Source organism: Xiphophorus couchianus, chromosome 10, assembly GCF_001444195.1.
Source record: "Xiphophorus couchianus chromosome 10, X_couchianus-1.0, whole genome shotgun sequence".
Lineage (NCBI taxonomy): Eukaryota > Metazoa > Chordata > Actinopteri > Cyprinodontiformes > Poeciliidae > Xiphophorus > Xiphophorus couchianus.
The window spans coordinates 15715039-15738430 of NC_040237.1; the positions used below are offsets into that span (position 1 = coordinate 15715039).

The 23392-nt window shown below is 40.1% G+C and overlaps 1 protein-coding gene across 15 annotated transcripts in view; it reads right to left on the reverse strand.

Annotated features, from left to right (window-relative positions):
- Positions 1-23392, reverse strand: part of cacna1g (calcium channel, voltage-dependent, T type, alpha 1G subunit) — a 281034-nt gene that overhangs the window by 58406 nt on the left and 199236 nt on the right. For all 15 annotated transcript variants that reach the window (XM_028029261.1, XM_028029253.1, XM_028029260.1 and 12 more), the window contains 7 exons: positions 22737-22918; positions 21521-21856; positions 21075-21254; positions 20034-20134; positions 12523-12646; positions 6906-6974; positions 1977-2161 (listed from right to left, as the gene is read on the reverse strand). In XM_028029261.1, the coding sequence (XP_027885062.1) occupies positions 1977-2161; positions 6906-6974; positions 12523-12646; positions 20034-20134; positions 21075-21254; positions 21521-21856; positions 22737-22918 (1177 nt within the window). The remainder of the gene's footprint in view (positions 1-1976; positions 2162-6905; positions 6975-12522; positions 12647-20033; positions 20135-21074; positions 21255-21520; positions 21857-22736; positions 22919-23392) is intronic.

Sequence of the window (23392 nt, forward strand, 5' to 3'; positions counted from 1 at the left end):
CAGACTTAAAGAGAACCATATATGGATGAAAATAAAAATGCTATTTACATCACAGTGTCTGACATGCTTTGGTTGTACGCAGCAGATGGATCTGGTCTTTTTAAGGAGAATTATGTCAAATTAATAAATGGCCACTTACAGGCCTCTGTTGCCCCCTGGGTGAGGGAATCTGGGGAGCAACCCCAAAGCTGATGGATTTCATTCCACCAAAAGCAAAAAATAACTGAAGCAGAATAAGTATCCAGACAACAGAAGTGATGAAACCGTCAACTAGTATAAGATTTTAAGCTGAGTTTAAAAAAAATCTCAGTTATGCATTTTATATACATGTCTATGTCTCAGTTTGAAGAAGAAGTCAATAAATGTCCTCTGTATGTTTTCCACAATAATTAGCCTCTGCTACCACTTTTCTTTTTCTGTGTCTAAGCTAAGTGACAAAGGTAACGTATTACCAATGGTATTTGTCATATTTGAACTCAAGTGGCCTTTATTAAAGTGTTCAGAAAGGAAAAGTGAATGTAGTGGGAAGACCAGCAGCAAAGGCTGGTGGTGTGAAGTTGAACTGAATACGTCGGCATATGTAGCTGTGTTTCTGTTACAAATGTGCGCAAAATCTTCGATATTCTGCTTATATCAAACCCTCCTACCCCCTTATTAAATTAAAATCACATGTGAATAAGTCTGTTCATGAGATAAGCCGTTAGAAAATCATGGAAACAGTTACTTGAGATATACAGTATATCTCACCCAAGGCGCTCGTCTTCTATCAGCCAATCAGAGGAGAAGTTGAGTTCTTAATCGGTGGTTGTAGGCACGAGCCTCTTGGGAGCGGTTACATATATATGCAGTGTTTTTGGAAAATTGTAGCCTGTGATTTTACAGAAGAGTTATGGATTCAACGCTTTCAAATGAACAAAAACATTTGATGAACTTTGCGATCCTTTATACCTCAAATAAACGCTGCACAAACAGGTGTGGCTCGTGTGATGCGATAAAAGGTGTTTCTGTTGGTGTGCTGTGGTGGCACACCAATAGCACTCCATTGAAAGCCTTAAGAAAGCCTTAATCCTCGACACAGATGTTGCAGGTTCAATTCCCAGCCTACTGATCTTTCCCTCTCTTTCATTACTGACTTTCCTGTCTGACCGCTCTCAAATAAAGGCCACTATGGCCAACAAAACCTTTAAAAAAAGTGTTTCCATTGCAGTTTTGCAAAATGCACTAATTCTCGATACGATGAAAAATCCCCATCTCATCCTAGCGCAAATTTATTTATTTATTTTTTATTAAAATGTTTCAATTAATTACATTTATTTTTGTGATTCTAATTTGAGTAATATGGTCAGCGGAAATGCGGCCAATGACAAACACCATAGCGTCCCAATACTGCAGCACCAGCTCTACAGCTACATCAAGTAGCCTTTCTTTGACTAACTTTTTAGTAGCAACGTGGGTCTTGTTGTGTTGTGGACGTCTGTAGTTTAAGTATTGAGATGGAGGCTGTTGTCTGAATAAACTTGGCCTTTCCTGTAGCACAGTTACTAGGGGGAACTTGCTAAAGTCACACCAGTGCAGATTAGAGTAACAATGCTGGTCAGAACTGGAGCAGAGTTGATGTCCGCCTGAATGAGACTAGAAGCTTTTTGTTTTGCATGACAGTTTTTAACCACAAGCCATTTGCAATTGAGATGAATTAGTCAGACAAAACCTTGTTATTCTCCTGGGTACTTGTTTTTTCTTTCAAACTTTTTAAACATATTTATTTTCTGAAATAAAAATTTAAAAAAAGACCTAATATGAGTAGTATGTTTGAAGGGAAGTGAAAAGGGAAACTTTTAAAAAAAGGATTCTATCTGTCCTTTAGGTTTCAGCCCCAACACCACTCAAGGAAAGCATTTCCTTTTATCTTATTAATGGTTCCACCTGCTTCAGGGGCTTCTGTCGGCCTCGTGAGTTCCCCCGGGAGAGCCACCTACCGGAGCGGCCTGAGCGTCCTCAGCAGCCGCAGCACTCGGAGCATGCCCAAGATTTTGGTTCCCGTGTTGGAGATGAGAGACACCAGGATGTCGACGACAGAAATCATCACCAACATCCCGTCCAGGATGTTCCAGCTGCTCCTCAGGTAGGCTTTGTCCCCGAAGAAAAAGCCCATGGCCGCAATCTGAAACAGCAGAGGGCGACGTAGAGAGCAATTATACTCTCATGAAGAAAAGCAGAGGTTGTTCATCTGAAAATGTTGGTAACATTTCTGTGTGTGTACAGGATGATTTAGTCCGCTGCATTGCTTTGTTTTTTTTTTGTTTGTTTCTTTTTATCTGTGTGGCAGTAGATTGGTTTTCTATCGAGCTTTTCATTTATTCATTACTGTCCAGCTCAATGCTCGTTGTCGACTGATTGTCTTCTTGGCTGCAAACATTAGAAAGCCTCAAAGCGTTCCAAACTTCATTTCTCAAACTACATTCTCCACATATCTACCCGTCCAAAAAGCAATTTGTACACCCCGCACTTTCTCTCTCATATTAAAACAAGCCAACGTGACTGGTTTTTTTTTTTTTACTTTATGCATTCCACAACATCTACTGCAATCAAACCTGAGCACATGATCATCGTTGTTTGATTTAGATTTTATTTTAGTAAACAGTACATGCAGCATGTTCACACTTATTTCATTTCTGAACATTTTTTCATCACAAGTGGAAGAAAGAAGAATGAGCAGTTCTCAAAAATCCTAACAAAGATAAATCGGGGAAATACAAATGCTTGTCACACTTTCACTACTCTGAAAGTGAAAGTGTGGCATACTTGGTTACTTTGCAGAAAATCCTCTTACTGCAGTCTCAGCTTCAAGTCTTTTGTGGTTTTCTTCATTTTCATAATTTTTATTTGTTAAAAACACTGAAAAACCTATTGCTTTCTTCCCACTTTACAGCTATGGTCAGGTATGTGGTCTTTCACGTAAAAATATTCATCAAAAACAATCACGTTTGCGGCTGCAATGTGAGAAATTTTGGAAAAGCTCAAAGGAATTTGAAAACTTCCTCAGGCAATGTAATTATATGGATTTATACGTTATAAATATCTTTGTAATTCTTCCAGTCATCAAATTATTTCAGATACTCACATAAAAGAAAGCAATCAAAATCAGGCAACCTATTACAAAGCTACAACTATCCATTGAGAATCAAATAAAAAACATTTATGCAGAAATTAGATTTATAGTAAGGCCCTATGATTCCTGTGATGTGGATAACGTGGACCAACTGGTTTAATTGAAAAAATAAAACATAATCTACAATAAAAAGCAATATTTATGGAATTAGCTGACGTTGGTGAGAAAGGAAGAATATACAGTATATGTACAAAGAGTTTTATGAAATGAGAGAAAACTATTCTGTGTGTTTGGTCAGCATCTTATTGAAGTTACGATTACTTCTCAGAGACACAGAGAAGAGGCTAGCTCCGCTAGCAGCCTGCTAACTACACTAGCACTTATCCACAGCTGGTATTTAGCTACTGAGCTGCTAGCTCTGCTAGCTAGCTGTCAACTCTGCTAGCATTTGTCTCCTCTCCACACAGACTATGTAGAAAGAGCTGTCAGTGCTGTATCATCTCACTGTAATACATTTCATGTTATTCATTCTAGAAATTACCCTGTCCTGTGTTGATGTTGCTAGTATGCTTATCTTATTCATCTACTAAGCTGCTAGCTCTGCTAGCATTTATCCACACCTCATATGTTTCCACCAAGCTGCTAGCTCTGTTAGCTAGCTGCTAACTCTTATACATTTAAATAAATCAGTCGAAAGTGCTATCTAATATGAAGGTGCTTCCTGCTCTGTGCCCCAACTCAAATTTTCCTTCAGGACAGTAAAACTAAACTAAACAATCTTCAGTCATTTCTGGTGAAGCAATGCGGAGGAATGTGGTTGCACAGTTGCAGTTGTAGGAATGTGAAAGCAACACCAAAACACTGATGATCATTACTTCAACGGATATTCCTGATGACAGATGGAAGAAATAAAAATTAACAAAGGCCCTCATTGTTATGGAAGTAGATAAATATTTTTGTGTTCAGTTGAAGCATATTTGAAAGGGATATTTTCTTTTATGTTTTTCCACATGTCTGGTTTCCTTAAAAATGAGGAGGAAACGCTTTTTAACATCTTGTAAAACCAATGTTCAGTTAAACCACAGCGGTTTCTTTCATTTGAGATACAAAACAGAAAATAATGACTTCGAAGTATTGATTTGTTGATTTCTTTTTTCCTTCACCCTATTCACACCATAATTCCAAACTTGTTGGGTTGATAAATATGGTAAAAATGGGAAAATAAAGGAATTCAGACAAACTGAAACAGAAAACTAGAATTAGGGGGATTTTTAAAATATATATAAAAATAATAAAATTATAGTAAATAAAATAGGATCTTCTGGGGCCCATGTTTAAGGTCCCAACTTAAACATGTCTAAGTTCAGCTGCTCTTTCAGTTTAAGCTGAATTTAAGTTGAATAAAAGCAGAATAGGCATTCAGGAAATGCAATGCAATGCAAGATGATCTGAAGTAACAGAAACATGACGGCGTGCGTGTGTGCATGTACGGTGGCCCTACATTCCTAAGTAACTGGTCCAAAAATAGAGACAGAGGCTTTGAATGAGTGACACCCATGAACTTTCCTCTCCTCTGCCTCCACTCGCTGCTGCCCACGCCTCTACGGACCTCCATTCAAAGCAAAGTCATTTTAATGCAGGCGAGACAATCCTTCTCCTGTGCGTGAATGCGTGTTTGTTCTCTCTCTAGTCTCCTTTTTGAACTCCTTTTCTCTCCATTTTCCTTTGTGCTTCAGCAAATTAGAGCATCTGTAGCCATAAGGAAGATTTTATTTTTATAAGGAACTTTGCCACTGAAGTGGATTTATCAAGTCTAGTTGTCTTTTATCTTATACTATCTTTTTTTTTTTTTACTGTGAGGTGATTTGAGGTGCTTAAGATCTTTTTTTTTTTCCCCAGATGAGACAAGTGATGTGTTTCACAGCAAAGAAGCCACTGTTTAAAAGGATAGAGGACACTGGAATAAAAGTACAGGAATGCAAAAACATGAATAATGCAGATAAATTGAAATATCATCATTAATAAAATATCAGTTTATTAAACATAGAAATGAGTTTTAAAATTATGATTTTTATGGCAATAATTACAGATGTATTTTGAAATGTGGAATAATTTCAATTGCTGCTTTGGGCTACATTCACACAGCGGAGAAATGCAACACACATATGTTTTTTTTGGGGGGGGGGGGATTGCCCATTTGCTGCCCATTTATGATTTTTCCATGGCAATTTGAACAGTACAATTCTGAAATTTTCACCCTTGCAAAAAAAAATTACATTTCTGCCACTTTCGCATGTGGAACAATATTGGATATGTATCCAATAGTCTCTGCAGTCCGAACGGTCATGTTGCATTTCATGAAATTTTACTTCATTGACATGAAACATCCATCATAGTTCTGTCAAAAAGTTATATTAAATATGTATAGAATAAAAATATTTTAGTTTGACAAGTTTTTCCCCACATTTTGGTTTAATGAATTGTGGCATGTCTGGCTTTCCATACATGCTGTAGACCAAATTGTTGCTTCAGTTCTTTTATACGAATCCTATGAATCAAACTGTCCTTTAGCAGTTAAATGAATACAGAAAAAAATTAAAAAGCCAATAAATAAAAACACTGCAAATGTAAATTTTTAACTGTCAAACATTTATTTAATGTAGATATAAGCCTTTAAAATGTCAATTCATTTTATAGTGAAATTAACAGAAATCTTTTTTTAATGTAATCTACATTTTCTGTGCTCTAGCGCGCCATGAAAACAACTTGCACTGCCACATTGGTAACTACATAAACCGTAACATCTCATTGGCTAAACCAACTCAGTCATTGACCAATCACCTGTCTATTCTCCACTGACTTCCACTTGTGCAGATAACAGGTAAAATAAATTTACTGTAGGATGAGCTGAAGCCTAGTTTCACAAAATAATTAAATATTTAATTAGGTACATGTTGTTTTAGCCTAAAATTTATTTTTTATTTGTTTATTTATTTAAGCAATTCTTAAATAAATAAATATTTGATATATTTATCATATATAAGTACCACATAAACATTTATTTGTATTTATCTTTTGATATGTTCATTGAAATACGGCCCTTAAGATTCTCCATTTTGTCTGGTAGTCATGGCTACCTGTCAAGATTGCTGTTAGTGGTGTTGGTGTTGTTGGTGGGTGGAGGGGTGATGCTGGATCAAGTTAAGCCTTACCATAGGTATATATATATATATATATATATATATATACATATATATATATAATTTTTTTTTTTTCAACATTTTTATTATTGCTTAAAAAGTTAAGATAAAAAATGGCTCTGCTTAAGAGTGCAAAAAAACCTCACAGCATATTGAAGAAACCCAGCAGTCAGTTTGACCCTTTTGGGCTGCAAAGAAAAATATCTAAATTAGATTAAATAAAAGCTGTAAGTGGGGCTGCACAGTGGCGCAGTTGGTAGCACTGTTGCCTTGCAGCAAGAAGGTCCTGGGTTCGATTCTTTCTGCATGGACTCCCTGTGCCTGCGTGGGTTCTCTCCAGGTACTCCGGCTTCCTCCCACAGTCCAAAAACATGACTGTTAGGTTAATTGGTATATCTAAATTCTCCCTAGGGGTGAGTGTGTGTGTGTGAATGGTTGTTTGTCCTGTATGTCTTTGTGTTGCCCTGTCCAGGGTGTACCCCCCCTCTCGCCCGGAACGTAGCTGGAGATAGACACCAGCAACCCCCCCCGACCCCATTAGGGACAAAGGTGAACAGAAAATGGATGGATGGAAAAGCTATAAGTGAACGTCTCACCTTTACGGTCATCTCTGCCACGAAGATCGCGGTGAAGATGTAGTTGGAGAATGTCAGGAAGATCCGCTCCTGCAGAACGACCAGGCGACACGAAACTAGTTAGGATCCCCGTTTTCCTCCCCAACATCTTTATTCTTTTGGTTTCTGCTGAGCCTAAAGTTTTGCCTCTAAACTAATCCAGAGTCTCACTCAATAATGCATGAGGAAGCTACTTTCCTCATATTTTATCTGAACACATCTTTTTCTATAAACACTCCTGCTGCAGTCTAATGATAGCTGGCAGGGCCCCTTATGAGGCTTGGTCTTTATTCGCACTCCATAAAATATTCAAGCAAGGAATCTCATTAACATTCTTTTCTTTACAAATATTCAAGTCGAGGTTACTTAAAGTAAGCATTTTCCTGTCGAAGGGACACTTTTGAGGCCCTTCTCAATCCGTTTCAGCATGCCTCCGTTTGACGTGAACACGGAGAAGATGACGGGAGCTTACTTAGTAACCTCAACGAGGACAGAAGAGGGAAAACACGAAGAATAAGATCCCCTCAACGAGTGCTTATTTTCCCTGCTCCCCCCTCTGCCTGAGGAAAAGACGACCCCGTCCTGCCTCTAAACGTCTGTGGATGTGTGTGTGTGTGTGTGGGCGTAGGTGGCTGTCTTTCCCACGGCCTCCGACTGCCACCACACATGCTCCGAGGAGTCACATGTGTACACTACGAACGGAGACGGCAGACCCGCAGAGCTCTTTGCGAAGTCTCTGGGAACACCAGGAATGTCATCAGTAGAAATTCTTCAGTGGAGATGGTCCATAAATTCCAGTCTGCAGACGCCATCGTCATCTCTCCCTCTCTCTCTCTGATAGATAAATGGGGCGGCTTTGTTATTGTGACAACGGTCACATTCGCCAGGTCTAGAAACTTTCTCAAAGGGATTTCTTGTCTACACACTGGGATGACTGGTTCATATTTTTTGCCTTCTTACACTCTTCCGCTCGATTCTCATCTCTCTTCTGTCTGGGATTTCTTCCATTGAAGTGGATTTCTCTGCGAGAGTTTAAACCAGGGCAATCAGTGAACGAAAAACATTGTGAATGAAAACTAGGGCTGTTGTAAACGATTATTGTAGTAATTGAGTAATCGAATAACATTTTTTAAATAAAATTTTGGTACATTTTGCCATAGCAGCAGTATTGGTATCAGATGTCAATATCAGCCCAAATTTTCATAACTGTTCATTCCTAACAATTACTTTTCCATAGCTTAGAAAATCAACCCGTAACAATAGCAGCTCACTTTTTGAGTCAACACGGACAAAAATTACACACAAAAAATCTGAAATTATACACACCCGACGTTACGCTAAGAATGCATAGCATTCATCATCAACAACTCATTGGAGGAAGTGAGAGTTTTGCTCAACACAAGTAATCATCGGACCGGAACATGGTGGGCTAAATAGTAAAACATAACTTAACGAAACTCTGAGGCAGAGAAATTTTAATAATCGTGTTACTATAATCACTCAATGAATCGTTACAGCCCTACTGATGATGTTGATCTACTGTCATTGTAAAGTCCTCGTAGGCTGCAATGTTAGCACTGTTGTATTATAGCAAGAAAGTCCCCAGGTTCAGGTCTTAGCCTAGGTTCCTACATTTTGTAACATTGTCACCTGTTTTGGCTGAAAATCCAAAGACTGATACATTTTAACAAGAGAGTAAACTTGGTGTGGGTTAGCATCATGACCTAACCCCTTAGCTCACCTGTGTCAAATTCAAGGACCAGGGGCCAAACGTGCCCCACGTAGCTTTTTATGTGGCCCTCTAGACTCCAAGTTACATCAATAAGTCCCTCCAGTTTTTCAACAAATCTGCAAAACTCATTCAAAGTCCAAACAAAATCAACAGATTCCCCCATTTTTTCTGATTTTTAATGCAAATTTATTTCAACATTGGGTTTAAGCGAGAGCTGCCTCAGCCTTCCTTGATGTCAAGTCATAGTCCGTGATCGATACAGCGATTAATAAAAAGTCACGTTCAACATCATTAGGGCTGTAAGACAATATTTTAGTAATCGAGTGCTCTATAGAATATTTTTACAATTAATCGAGAATCGGAGCTCTTTCTCTCTCTCTCTCTCTCTCTCTGCGCCATTCCTACCGTTCGCTCCAAAACCGTAACGACGCGATTCCGACAGCAGAAAATCTAACGTACTCCAACCTTCGCACTGCAAAAGTAAACAATCCTCATTTGTCCCCAAACTCTGACAAAACGCCGGACAAGTCACCACCATCCTGCTAGCACTTCCCATCAATTCATAGGTGGAAGTAAGAGCGCTACCCACCACAAATAATGAGGGCGGAACACGGTGCGCTAATGAAACATAATTTAACGAAGCTTCGAGGCAGATAAATTTTCCTCAAGGAATTTTAATGATTGAGGTACTCGAATCATTCGAGGAATAATTTCAGCCCTAAACATCATACATTAGCACAAATATAAAAATTCCTTACAAATTTTCTAAATTAGCGCCACAAAATCTATATTTTTGATTGCAAAAAACCACAAAAGCAATCATGAAATCCTGGATAGACTGATCAGTGTGAAAAGATGTTCAATATCAGTTCGTTTTGAGAAACACTCGCTGAATGCTGAAACAAACAGCTATTTATTGATATTTTAACAGTTGAACTGATTTTGTCAATACATTCTGGCACAACTGGCCCTTTAAGAACATTCAGAGTTTTGATATGGCCCAAAAGGAAAATGATTTTGGCAGCCCTGCCTTAGCTGACGGCTAACAGACGTCAACTGTACCTTTCCATCGCCTCCATGTTCTTCTGCTAAAGTGCTGGTGGTGTTTGTCTCACTTGAACATGGAAAATCTCACTTCCACAGTGATGTACTGATGAGTTTAAAAGCAAAGCATAATAATCTATCACACAGCCTGGACACTGAGATTAAACTGACTGTATTTATACATTCAATGCCGATACGATTCAATTCAGAGCTTCGGACAGTAATGTAATCTCTCCTGGTTCAGTTAGAAATAATAAATCCTCATAGATAATGTAATGCTCCGCAATGGTTTACACTCAGATGCAGCGTGACTGTATCCAGGCAACCCCCCAGCGCCAAATGAAAACAGAAACGTACGGCGGGCCAAATGCAAAGTGTTTGTCATAACTTTCAGGATAATAAGCTAATTATTCAGCCAACATTCAACACCCAAAAGCACTTCATCTGCATAACGATGAATACACTCAGGCTCAGAGAAAGGCCCTGTTGGTATTTTTTTATTGTCAAACTAACACAGAGGGTGATGGGGAAAAAAAAAAGCGGCTCCTTACAAACTGGTCGTAACAAAATGATAAATTATACATGTTGGGCATGTTGTACGCGGCCCCGAACAAAATCGGCGCAAATCGATTTACAATCGACTTCATTAATACGGAACAAGCCAGACGGACAAATGACCAGCCGTAGCAAATTGGGGTGTGGAGGACCATTACGACCGTTCTCTCTCCTGTCTCAGGCAGCTTGCTGCGTTATGCACTTTCATCCTATTTCAATAATGACCACAGCATTCAGGACGAGGAGGGGGGGAATGACAAAATGTTCCTTTTAGGAATACCACTCTTTGATGTGAGTGCTAGCACGACTGATTGCTGATATTTAAATCTGTTTATGCAGGCTGAGGTGAGAGGGAAGGAATCCACCTATGTGTGTGTGTGTGTGTGTGTGTGTAATCTCTTTGCCCTGATTAGTACAGGTGGGCCCCAAACATCTCGCCTTTCAGGACTTCAGCCATGCACACCGGAGATCAAGTGATTTAATCAATTACGAGAACACAAAACAAGCAGGACAAGAAGTTCTGGAGACACTGAACCACAAATAGGGCAAGATAAAAAAAAAAAAGAATAATCCATAATTTATGGATCAGGCAGTTGAGCTAGGTTCTTCCGATTTTTGAGACAAACACCCTGTCCCTGTAAACTATTTACTGCTATTAAACTTTTTTTTCTCTCTCTCTTCTCATGTTGCAACCATAAATTTTTCAATAGGGTTTTATGGCACTAGAACAGCCCTTCCCAATGATCAGGGCTGACAATTTGAAAGTTTTGGGGTCTTGAGATTCCATTCGGAAAACCAATCCAAAAGTATGTAACTTTGACTAAAAAAAAGTAAAGATATATATATATATATATATATGACGTAATTGTTGAATTGTTGAAACCGTCACTATGTTGTGGCAGTATGGAGTGAGACAGAAAATCTGTGAAATAAAAACAAAAGTCAGACTCCTCTGCCTCTTCCCAGAGCTAGCTAGAAACAACCAATGGTAACACTTTATTTGAAAGGGTGTGCATAAGACTGACATTACAACGGTCATGAACATGAAGGAGTCTTCGTGAATGTTTACAACTGTTGTCATGAAGTGTCCTTCATTAGATAATGACACTTTTAATGCAAAGTTGCATTAAAAGTCTGTTAAAACGGTCAACTTTTCATTATTCTGTCAATAATGACCCTTTTAATGCAAAGTTTTATAAGAATTTGCATTAAAAGGTCAATTAAAAGTGTCATTATTTATCGAATGAGACGTAATGACAACATGCATGAAGACTTCGTCATGTTCATGTCAGGTCTTAAGTCATGTTTATGTATTCATGTCAGTCTTATGCACAACCCCTTCAAATAAAGTGTTACCTGACCAATCAAAGGTAGGAGGTGGGTCTTAGCGCTGTCATTCACATTATTTTTTTTGGCTGTTTTGAAAACTTTTAGTTGAATAAAGTGCGACATCTGCCTAGAAGTTTTTAAAATGGACTGTTAAGGATTCTTCAAGCAGTTAGCCGTTTACATTCATGCTTTTGTTTGGAAGTGGGTGAAGAATGTCGCATCGTCACGTTTTCTTCCTCCCAACCCCCAGGAACTTTATTTAAAAAGAGAAACATACAGGAACAAAATAAAACAGACAGTACAGAACAACATACACAAGCGTAAACACCACATCTAGGGTTATTGACGATTTTCAAAGTATCCTTTTTGTTCCACATAAAGACTATTTATTTGAGGTTGTAGCTTGACAAGATGTGAAAAGGTTAGATGGGGCATGAGTAGTATAGCAAAGGGACTGTATTTATGGGCCTTTTTTTTGTTGTTTTTCTCCATACAGCATGGCTTTCTGCCACACCTGCCCTGTTTGAAGGGATGCCGCCTCAGCTGTGGAGGTGACGGTGCTGAATATGCAGAGCGTCAGATACAGAGGGTAAAGCACACATCACCCCGAGCAACTGGCTCACAATCAAACAGGAGTGGTTCCCTGCTTACACAATGTTCCGCTCCAATTCTCTGCCGAGTGTGAGGCACAGAACAAATTCTGGCCTGCGCGAGCGCCTTGCGTTTGAACTCGCTGACAGGTGCTTTTTTTTTTTTTCTTCCTGCATCTCTCTTTGGGGTTTTGTTAAGCTGTCACAGAGTGCCTCCGTTATGAACTCGCACATCTATGGAACTTCTGTTAATGATTAATACATTACATTTCTCTCCCTGTGCATCGCTGAAGGCTGAGTGCCAGCGGTATCAAGAGTTTAACATAGCAGAGGAAGCTTCGACACTCACGGCACTGCTGGGATGGATGCGAGGCCTCTCCATGGCGATGGTGATGCAGTTGAGGAAGATGATGACCAAAACGATGTGGTCAAACATCTTGTGGGTGATGATCTTGTTGCACAGGATTCGGAACCTTGGGGAAACAAAATCACGTCAATTAGACCAGAAGAGTGTATTGAGATGTAATGTATTTACAGGGCAGATTAACTCTAGTCTCCTTCAGACTAGCCAGCAGCAATTAGCAAACACCTGGTGGAACTGAGCATCTGCTGAGCTCATTATAGGAGCTACTTCTCAGAGCAACGCTTGTAAAACTGTTGTTAAAGGGTTAATAGAGGAGCCATGTTGTGATGACTTCCTGAAGGCGGAGTTTCAGAAAGAGCAGGAGTTTCTTAAAGAGACAGAGCTCCAAATTCAAGACGTTAAATTGCAAAGTCAAATTTCCTTTAAGCCCTATTTGATATATGCAGAATTTATAACAACTGAAGTCAACATAGTTACTTGATTGTGCTATAAAATGGTTCTATGCGGCTGAAAAACACATAATCCTGCCCCTTTAAAATAAATCAGCAGCATATCCAGGTAATTTGTCACAAAATAATGCAAAAACAATGCCAGATCAGTTTTGCAGCTATTGAAGGAAAGCACATCCGAGTTGATTATTACATGAGTTGAATAAATGAGGCATCACTTCCAGTTGAAGATTTTAATTAAACTCATTTGAAGCCTGAACTCTGTCGTGAGTTATGTTTTTGAGCGATTCTGCGCACACCTTTCTCTTAATTTAGATTTATTTTTATTTTCTAAACGTCAATTCCTGCTGTTCGATTGCAAGTCGAAACAAGTTACAGTTTCTCAAACACAAAACTGCTAGAAAAAAAACAACTAAACTTCATCCTTATCTACTTTTTGCTCTGATAGTACAGCAGCCAGTCTTACTTGGCAAACCGCGTGGCAGTTTATTTCTTCCCAGTGTTGTAATTTAGACTCTCGTTAAACTTTATATGAGCATTTAGCAGGAGGAGGATCGAAGTGAAATTAAAACGTGGAGGCAATCCAAGCAATCCAAACGGAAAATATACGTTCCTTAGATTAAACGTCTCTAAGACGTGAAACGCTCTCCTGTCCTGCAAAAGAAGATTTATTAAAACTAATTGACGACACGCCAGGTACTTTTGTGTTCAGAGAACAGGGGTAGATTTAGGCGTCATTAGCTGTGAGTGACTTCCAACGAAGAGGCAGCCAGGCTGTAGGCTGACGGAAAGAAGCTGAGAGATGCTGGGAAGCGACTGTTCTACACGATGGAGTCAGGGATTAAACTGGGAATTGAACAAGATTTGGAGGCTCATGTGGGCCTGAATATGCAGCGGGGGCTCCGATCTGGACTTTTGACTTTATTTGGTAACACAGACATCATTGTGCCACCACTCACAGAGTCTCGCATGCATGCATGCGTGTGCGTGTGTGTGGGGTAGTTTGTTGTCTCCCTGCGCTTTTTCATACATTATTAATATCCACACGCCAGAGGCTTGATTATACAGAATTTATGTGTTTTTCTCAAGTGGCAGAGGAGGGAGGACACATGGCTCCATCACTTCCTCTGAGGCTTAAAGGGCAAATATCTGGAAGTGAACTTTAGCAGGAAATGGCTCCACCTCAAAACTCTCAAACACACGCACACGCCCACTTACACACACACGCCTGCACAAGCCGACTGAGAGCTCATTTCATTGCTAAAGAAACAAAAACAACTGTCACTAGATGCTCAAGTGAAAATAACACTTTCAGTCAGAAGTCATCCTGATAACAGGAAGCGAATGAGAAAAAGATTCTGACAGGAGTCGGAAGATTTCATCCCACCGCACCTGCTCCCCCCTCCACCACTGACCTTTGCAGGTTTTCCGGCATCAAAACAAACCCTCCTGAATGACAGGTGGCATAAAGGTGTTTCACAGCCATCACAGAGAGTTTTGTACTTTTTCAAATATCGTGAAGCGTATCAAAACCCAAGAGGAGAAATTGACAGAATTTAACAGAAGTTGTATTGAAAACAAAACAAAAACAACAACGACAAACTCGAGATGTTCCAACTGGATTCTAGGTACTCAATCCTGATTTTTGCTTTTTTAAAATGATTGGTGTTAAAGTCCAAAAGCGTCACTCTGAAACCCGGAGATCTGTGTAGTCCTAGATTTTAGATGGGGAATTTTAAACATTCACAGCCTAATTTGGTGTGAGCGGTTTGGAAAAGTGCAAATGAGGCAATAAACACTTGTTGATTAAATCTTGGATTTCTCCTTTGAATCTAACTGTGTGGCAGACTCGGTTCAGTTGGCAACATTTGTCACATTTTCAGCTGGTGCGGTTTGTTTCCACACCCTATGGCAAAACCAGTTCCCCTCCTCGCCTGTGGTGGCGCTGCAACAAGTACTACTGAAAGAAACGACAAAAAACCTCTGAACAACTTCCTTCTTCATAAAATGTAACCAAAAATGGAGAGGAGTTAGATTTTAGTGGTTGGAGGATTTCTCTTTTGTCTCATGACAGAAATCCACAAACCATTTCTCCTGCGTTTGTTTTGGTTGTATTTACCCAGAATTCCCTGCACTACAGTCCACTTCCTGCTTTTAGAGAGGTCTCCAGTGCGCTTGGCGTTCACATATCCATTCGGTCCGCACCTGAATTCACTTCAACCAACCGAGTAAACAAGCTAGCAATAGCCTAGCACCAAAGCAAAACACAAATTTTATAAAGCAGCAATTTCTTTCTATGCAAGTTTTGCTCATTTATTACGGCTAACTGGAATCAAACCAAAATATTCAGAGAGCTGAGTCCTGAATTACTCAAGTGAAGTCAAGAAGGTGGACACTAGCATTAGCCTAGTCTAGCACTAAAAAGCTAAATTTTCTCTTGATAATAGACAACTAAAAATAAAACAAGTTTGAAAAGCCCAATTTCCCATGAATAATTGGGAGCTACTTTTCATAGAAAAATCTGCAAAGAATGATGAACAGGGAGTCCACTGCAGTAGTGTGATGTTAGAGGATGAGCATGCTACCATTAGCACTAAAGCAAAGTACAAAATGTGGAAAGCAGGGGAACGTTTTCTGCAGGTTTTGTGTGATTAAAGATAAATAATGTTTTGACAATGCTGTGGACCCACACTGAATCAAGCAACTAGCTTAAGTATCAGTGAAAAATAAAAAACAAAAAGTAAACAGTTAGCCTTGCATTAAAACAATGCATTGAGTGTCTGATTTTTGACCCATATTGGGACCCTCTTGATAAAACTATCTAAGCTGAGGTGTTTCAGCAGATCAACAAGAGCAGCTTCACTCAATAAGCCCTGAATATCCCTGGGGATTTTCTATAGTGCTCGGTCTTAGTTCACAAGATATTCAAGAGGCAAAATAACTCAGGGACCGGCTTAGCAGGAAGCAAAGACTACGCGCTCACCCATTAAAACTTCCCCAGCAATTGGCGGAGAGCGCAACGTGCACAAAAGCCTGGGCAAGATGAACCCGGGTCGATGTGAGAGCAGCTTGATCCCAGTTCCCTTGCTGCTGGCTCTTGTTGAGACTGTGAGTGCAGGCGGGAATCTGAGTCGGGTGACACGCAGAGCCGGCGTCCTCGGCGTCACTCCGAGCGAAGGACCCGAGCTCAACAGCCCTCTGCGACTGAAAACCAGCCACGAATCCGCTTTGAGACGAGCTCCTTCTGTTTCCCTGAAGCCCCGACAACAGCAGACCCCAGGGGGGCTTTCCCCATAAACCCTTTCCAAAATACTGTATATACAACAGAAATCAAGGAGCTGAAGCATCCAGGTCTCCTAAAAGTACCAAGATGAATGAACTTCTGCTAATGTGCGTGGTGAAAATAGCTCGACAACGAATAATGACACTAGAATTTGTTTTTACTGTACCAAAACATGAGGAAGTACTGTTTATTTAACTTGTTAAAAACATTTATCTGCTTAGCATTTATTCTCTTCGCTCTGATAAAAAACAAAATTATGAAGAAAACCTAATATTTATCATGTGTTGTTCATTTTTCTTTCCAGTTTCTAAGTTTGTGGGGGGTTTTGTGTGATAGAGAAAAAAAAAAGCCCATAATAATAAATCATTTCAAAGCTATTTCCACCTTTGTTGTGGCATTTACAGCCTGACTGGAAAAAACAAACGTTTGTCAGCAGGAAAACAGTTTTGAATTCAGAAGCTGCAGGAACCTGGACGGCTGCGTGTGAACGCCTCCAGACAAATGCAACTTTTGATCCTCTTTCAACATCCTGTTTGCTTGAGTTGAAGTCTAAATAAGCTCAAACACAGCTCAGCTAAAAGGTCTGCAGAGATATACTTAATGATGTCATCGTAGTGTAATGGTTGACTTGAATGGGACCCAATACATTCTCTCGCCTGAAACATGTGGCGGCGTTTTTAAAGTGACCCGGTCGAAACAAGGCAGCAATGATTTAGGTTATAAGATAACCTGTCATAAAATAAAGAAACGGTAATTCATAATTTAAAGACATATTCTCACTACATAGTTCAATAATTTAAAAATGCCACTGTCTCAAACTCAATATTTAATTAGTAAGCTAAATGTTTAGTTAGCAACCTAAATAAGCTAAATATTTATTTTGTTCAAAATATTTAGTTCCAAATGAAATATCTGGTTAAATTAAATGTTGAGGTTAACAACTAAATGTTTTGCTTATTTAGTTTGACAACTAAATATCTAGTTAGCATGTTACATTCGGCTTAAAGCAGAACTTACAAACACACACAAGGGGGATCTGTCCCAGGAAAACAGGTAAGGTATGCTACACCATTTATTTTGAAAAAATAAATAAATAAATACCCAAATCACTCAATAAGAAATAAGTTGATCCTTAGCAACAATGATTTATTCAACTAGAATTACAATACTACAAAATAATAATAGTTATCTTAATAGATAGATCGATAACCCCATTCCCTCAAAAAAAATAATTATGGTTACTCGGTTTAAATCAGCACAAGACCTAATTAAGTAAATGTCCAAAATTTTCCAATCCTTTTTTCAAAGAGATTATTGTCCATAAAGCAGTTCCATATCCTCGAAAAACAAACAAAGTCCTGGAAGTATTTCCCCAAAGTCCCGATCCAAAATGAAAAATCCTAACGTCCAAACCCCTCCCCAAAAAGATACGAAAAAAAAAGTTGTACCACCAAAAATCCTCAAAAAGAAAAGTACAGTCCAGATCTCACCGGGAGCGTTTCTCTTTCCCCTCGGTGGCGTCCTCTCGCACTGGCGGCGTCCACTTGCACCGGGCGCGGTTTCCTGGGTGCAAACTCCGATCCAGTTCCTAAAATACCATCTGTGGCACGGGGCGATCTTTGATAGCTGTTTTTGATGTCTTTCCTTTGATTTTTACTAGTTTTAAACGATCAGATAAGTCAAAACTCCCGCTGCACAGATCCCACGGTCAGCGTCTTCCTCCCCGCTTGCGCCTCTCGCGCCGACGCACACGCCCCTTTTTTAATTACCAATTTGTTGCACACACACCTGAACATATCAGGATTTACCCGAAATCAGTTATAAACAGTGGAAAATTGAATACTTTTTAACAATGAAATCACAGCAACTGTTCTACACGACAGGTTGATACATTTACTTTTTAATGTATTTATTTAGGAAAAAACAAACATAGTGGTTATGTTACAAGCAAACCATTTTAACTATTTAGCCTGCAAACTGAATAAGCTAAATGTCAGAGGAAAAGAAACGATTCAGGTGTGACGTGAGTTTATATAAATGTTCACAAGATCCAGCTTTTATTTTGGTAATCCACTTCCAATACAGTGAACCCTCGTTTTTCGTGGGGGTTGCGTTCCAAAAAGAGCCCGTGATAGGAAGTTACCTTTACTTTTTACAATTATTATACAGCATAATTAAATACTCTACATTGAAACCAAAGAACAAAAACTGTTTTCAGGCCTAAGCCTTTTTTAACAAATAGAACGCTTTCTTACAAATCACTGCAGTAAAATAATCATTTTAATCATCAATATGAAGTACAGTAGGACAAATTGTGACTCGCGTATTTCACTGTTCCTCTGACTGTGACGCTGCGGCCTCACTCCGCTCTCTAGTGTCTTTTTCTTCTGCAGCCTGTGGTGCAGGTGTGTTTTTTCCAAGAAAAGAACATAGTTATCGGTAGTTGTTGTTGCTCTTTTTTCTTCTGGACAAAAATATTTGCCAAAATTTGCCAAGCTGTATTTCGTATATTTAAAGACTGTAACGTTATTGGCACACAGGTAGAGAAGAAGCGCAGAGACTGTTTAGCCAATCAGGACGCAGAACACAATGCACTGTGGAGAAAAAAAAACTGCACAAAAAACTCCGCGAAGCAGCGAGGCCGTGAAAGGTGAACCGCGTTACAGCGAGGGTTCACTGTAATCGGCAAGTTAATTTGCAGACCAGCTAAATATTTAGCTGACCTTCAAAATAAATATTTGGCTTGCTAACTACATATTTAGCTTGAAGTTAAATGTTTAGTTTGAGGTTAAATATTCAGATTGCTAATACATGTCTAGATTCAAAATAAATATTTAATTTGAAGATAAATATTTAGCTTCCTAACAAAATATTTAGCTATAAAATAAATATTTGGGTTAGAGCTAAATATTTCATTTGAAATTAAGCTTGAAGTTACATTTTTAGCTCGCTAATAAAATATTTTGTTTAACGGAACATATTTAGCTCACTAAACCTGCAGTTTTTCTCTTAAAACAGGCTAAATAACCCACATTATTGACGTTTTTTTTGGCTGTATAGTTTTTCAAATGTCACCCCGTACTGACAGACACTGCGGTTGTTGCTGCTGTAAAAAGGCAAAGTTTAACAACTCAAGAATATAAGTCTAAATTTAAACTGGAGGCTCATGAAACCTGAAACACTTAATGGTGTTGAAAGGATACAAGTGTTCAGATATCATCGCGATATAATTATAGGACAACAATTCATTGACTTTCTTGAGGTTCAGAGCGAAAATAATGACGGAGGAGTGTAGATTCCGCACGTGGCCGAGATAACGCGACGCACTCAGAGGGAAAAACTCCCTTCCTCCCTCCGCTGCCGCTTACTCACCCCTGATATGGCAGAAATGTGCAGATGAAAGAGACTCCTGAAGTGTGAGTGTGGGAGGGAATAGGAGTTGATATAAAAAGGGATGAGGGAAAAAAGAAAAAAACCTGACGCATTCATGTTGCGGGAAAATGACTTCAGAGTCAGCACTATGGAATGTCAGTCGAACGCAGCGATAAAAAAAAAAAAGAAACCTTTTCTAGTCAATTGGAAGATTGCATTTTATCAGTACATTGTCAGCGCTGCTTACTTTCTCTGTGACAAGATTTTGACAGCTTTACAGTCGGAATAGAGATTGAAAAACTTTTTTTTTTGTTACAGATAGGAATCTGCAAGACTCAATGGAAAGAGTTTGACGTGTTGGGGGGGGGGGGGGGGGCTGATGTGGAGCGTACCTGGACTGTGGGGGGAACAGGTAGAGGGACCATGTGTCTCTCTGCCGACACCACGCTGGCTGCTTCTTCTCCATCCATCGGAGAATCCTGTCAAAACGACTCTGCACAGAGGAGAACATGCACAGAACATGCGTTATCCAGATGTTCAAAGCTTCCTGCTGGATAAACCGGCTTTACAAATAAAAGATGTGACCATCAGTACAAATCTGGTAATTGTAATCTTGTAAGTTAAATGCAGTTTTAAATTGTTAACACCTGTCACGCCGTCTAAACCTCATGCTTCTATAGCAAATTGGACGCCAGGCTGTATCTACATGCTCCTTATCAAATATACTTGAATAAACAATGAGAAGCAATACTGTGAAATATTGCGCTTTTATGCAGTTAAGTTTTTTTCACTAAAATAAGTCACAATACTTTCGTTGTCACTAAGCTAAAACTAAATATGTTGGGTTGTTATACCACGTGTTGTTATTAGGGTTGAAAAACTTACCACGATATAGGCGTTTCATATCAGTCGATATCGATTATTGTCAATATTGATAATTATCAATATATTAGGAACACCTTCCTAAGTTGATTCGTCTTTTTTGTTTGTTTTAAATATCTGAAATACTGCCAAACTGGCAGTTCTATGTTTTACCCACAGTTTTCATTCCACTGTGTATTTTTTTTCTAGGCAGTTTTGAGGCACGGTGGTGAAACCTGAAACTGCTGCTGCGCACGTTACTTGACAGGTTGTCGCTAGGTAACCAAAAAGTGAAGTTGCTTAGCTAGCCATAAAAAGGTTGAACGGCTAAAGCCTTTCCTCTGCCTTCATCCCCCAGAATGCTCAGCGGTTCTTGATTGGACTTCAGTGACAGTTCTTTGTATTGAGTATTGAATATTCTATCAGATGTTTTATGTATTAATATTGATTATGTGTCTATCACAATATATACTGTTATTAGGTTACTGTCCAGCCCTAGTCATAGTGTTCAGTCTCCAACATCTCAGAGGGGCAGAGTTAGTGTATGAAGGTAACTGCAGGTGGAGACTAACCTGGCTGACCTCCTCCTCCGCGTTCTCGTCTTCTGTGTTCTCCTCCAGGGAGACGTTGGTCGGGCCCAGGGCCGACGGAGTTCCCTTCCCGTTGCAGTCGCTGTGTTCTGGAGGCCGTAGGTGGGCCAGGGAGGGCGGCCTGGAGCTGTGCATGCTGGCTGAGCGGTGCAGGTAAGGCACCTGCGTGGATGGAAAAACAAAGTGCAGGTAAGTAAATTAGGGACTACTTTTGCTTAGCAACCCAGATCGGGAACATTTACTTTATATACTTCAGGAATTAGAACAAACTTGGAATCCAGAAGAACTGCTGTTGGTTCTCCACAACCTTACTGTCAACATTAGATGTCAACATTTGTGGTTGTAATGGGACAAAATGAGAAAATTCAACAGGTATGAACACTGTCAAAGAAGCTTGGAAAGTCAAACAGCTTCAAAAACTGCTCTACCTGCAGTAAGGCCTCAGGAGGCAAATCCATGGAGCTCCGAGTTTCCACGGACTCCATCCTCCTGTGCCGCGGTCCTCTGTGAGGCTGCGACATCGAGTCCGTTCTAGGAAGGGACGTGTCGTCTTCGTCCACCAACCCGCCTCCGCCTTCTCCTCCCCCGTCTCCTTCGTCGGAGCTCGAGTTGCCCTCCCCGGACAAGAGAGACCGCCGCTCGCCAGACTGTCGCTTCTGACGCTTGTATGATGGCACGCGGCTCAGGCTGTTCCAGCTAGACCGTCGGCTGCCCCAGCCGCTGCCGGTCGTCCACTGGCCGTGTGGAGAGGAGCGGGTGCTAGTCTACGGAGAGAGCGGCGCAAGAGGACGACCAATGAGAAAAGTCGTCATGACTTTGCTGTTTTTTGTTGGTTACTTGTGTGGTTTTCTTGCATTTTTGGGCAGCTGACCTTAATAAAGCTGCTGTACAATGTGATAATCAGAGCTATGACTCACACTAGCTGTGTTTCCATTAACCATATAACTGAGCAGTTTGACATTTTGAAAATAAATTTGTTTTGTGAAAACACCCCAATTCTGAAAAAAACAGTTTTTCTATAAAAAGTTTTGCCGCCAGGATGAGGCGGTTACAAAAAACTCGGTTTACTTTGCAAACCTACAATGGAAACACGTGATTTGCATCACACAAATCACGTGATCAACAACCAGATGTTGCCACTGGTGCAAACCGCAAAGAAAACATAACCCAAAGTACCTGGAGGATTATGCGTGGCATGTTTTTAATAACTTATTGCATGAACAAACTTATTCACGTGTGGTTTTAATTGTGTCTTATTTCATGAAAACACCGCAATTGCAAAATTGCGTTTCTACGACATTAGCGGAATTGTCCAATGTCCAATTGTCTAATGTCAATGGAAATGCAGCTACTGACATAGATAGACATGAGTACATTGAAAATTGGGATATATTCTCTCAAGTCTTCTTTTTGATCATCGGGTTGTCCCATAGAGCGGTGATTACAGCCAAAAGCAGACGGCCGGATCGATAGAAGACATTAATCATCACCGCTCATTGGGAAGAGACACACACTCAATTGAGACACTGTGGCCAAAGCAGAGTAGAAGAGGAAGCAATTTCTTGCTGCTAGGTATCCTGGCAAACCTTCCATCCCAAAAGAGAACTGTAAAGCGCAGGGGAAACGAATAACACTCTTACTCACAGGCGATTTGTCAAAGCAGGCTGGGTCAATGGAGATATTGCTGCCTTGACAAGATTCGTAGCCCAGGACAGGGTCACCCGCCACGGGCAACTTGGGGATGGGCATGGGCGTGGCAGCGGTGTGGGTGATGAGCGGTGGAGTCAGACTGGTCTTCATTTCCACGTGACCATTCACCGGCACTACTGTTGAAGTACAGACGGATGGAGATTGGAGATTGGTTAGAGTCTATGAGGATGTTCAGGCGTTGCTTTATTTTCTGAAAAAGAAGGACTTAAAAATGGAGAATCTGTACTTGTAGGGTAACATGAATACATCACCACAGCAGCGATCTGATGGAAGTGAAAGGGAACATTGTGTTTGGCAGCAACACCAATGCAGAGCAATAGGAGAGTAACGTAACTTTAAATGCTAATTTTTCCTTTGTGGCTTAAGAAAATTTTGGATGGTAAAGACGTGAGTCTTCCAGCCAGGTACGCAGCTTTATAGGCGCCTGAAGAGACAGACGGGAAGTTGGAAGTTGCACTGCTTACCGCAGTGTTTCCATTTGCTTTCCAGGCTGCTGCCTGAGCAGCAATAAGAGTAGATGGGAACTGGCACACAACGAGTGGTAGATAAAAGCTGCTGTTCTGGTTTGAGGACGACCATAGAGACGGCAG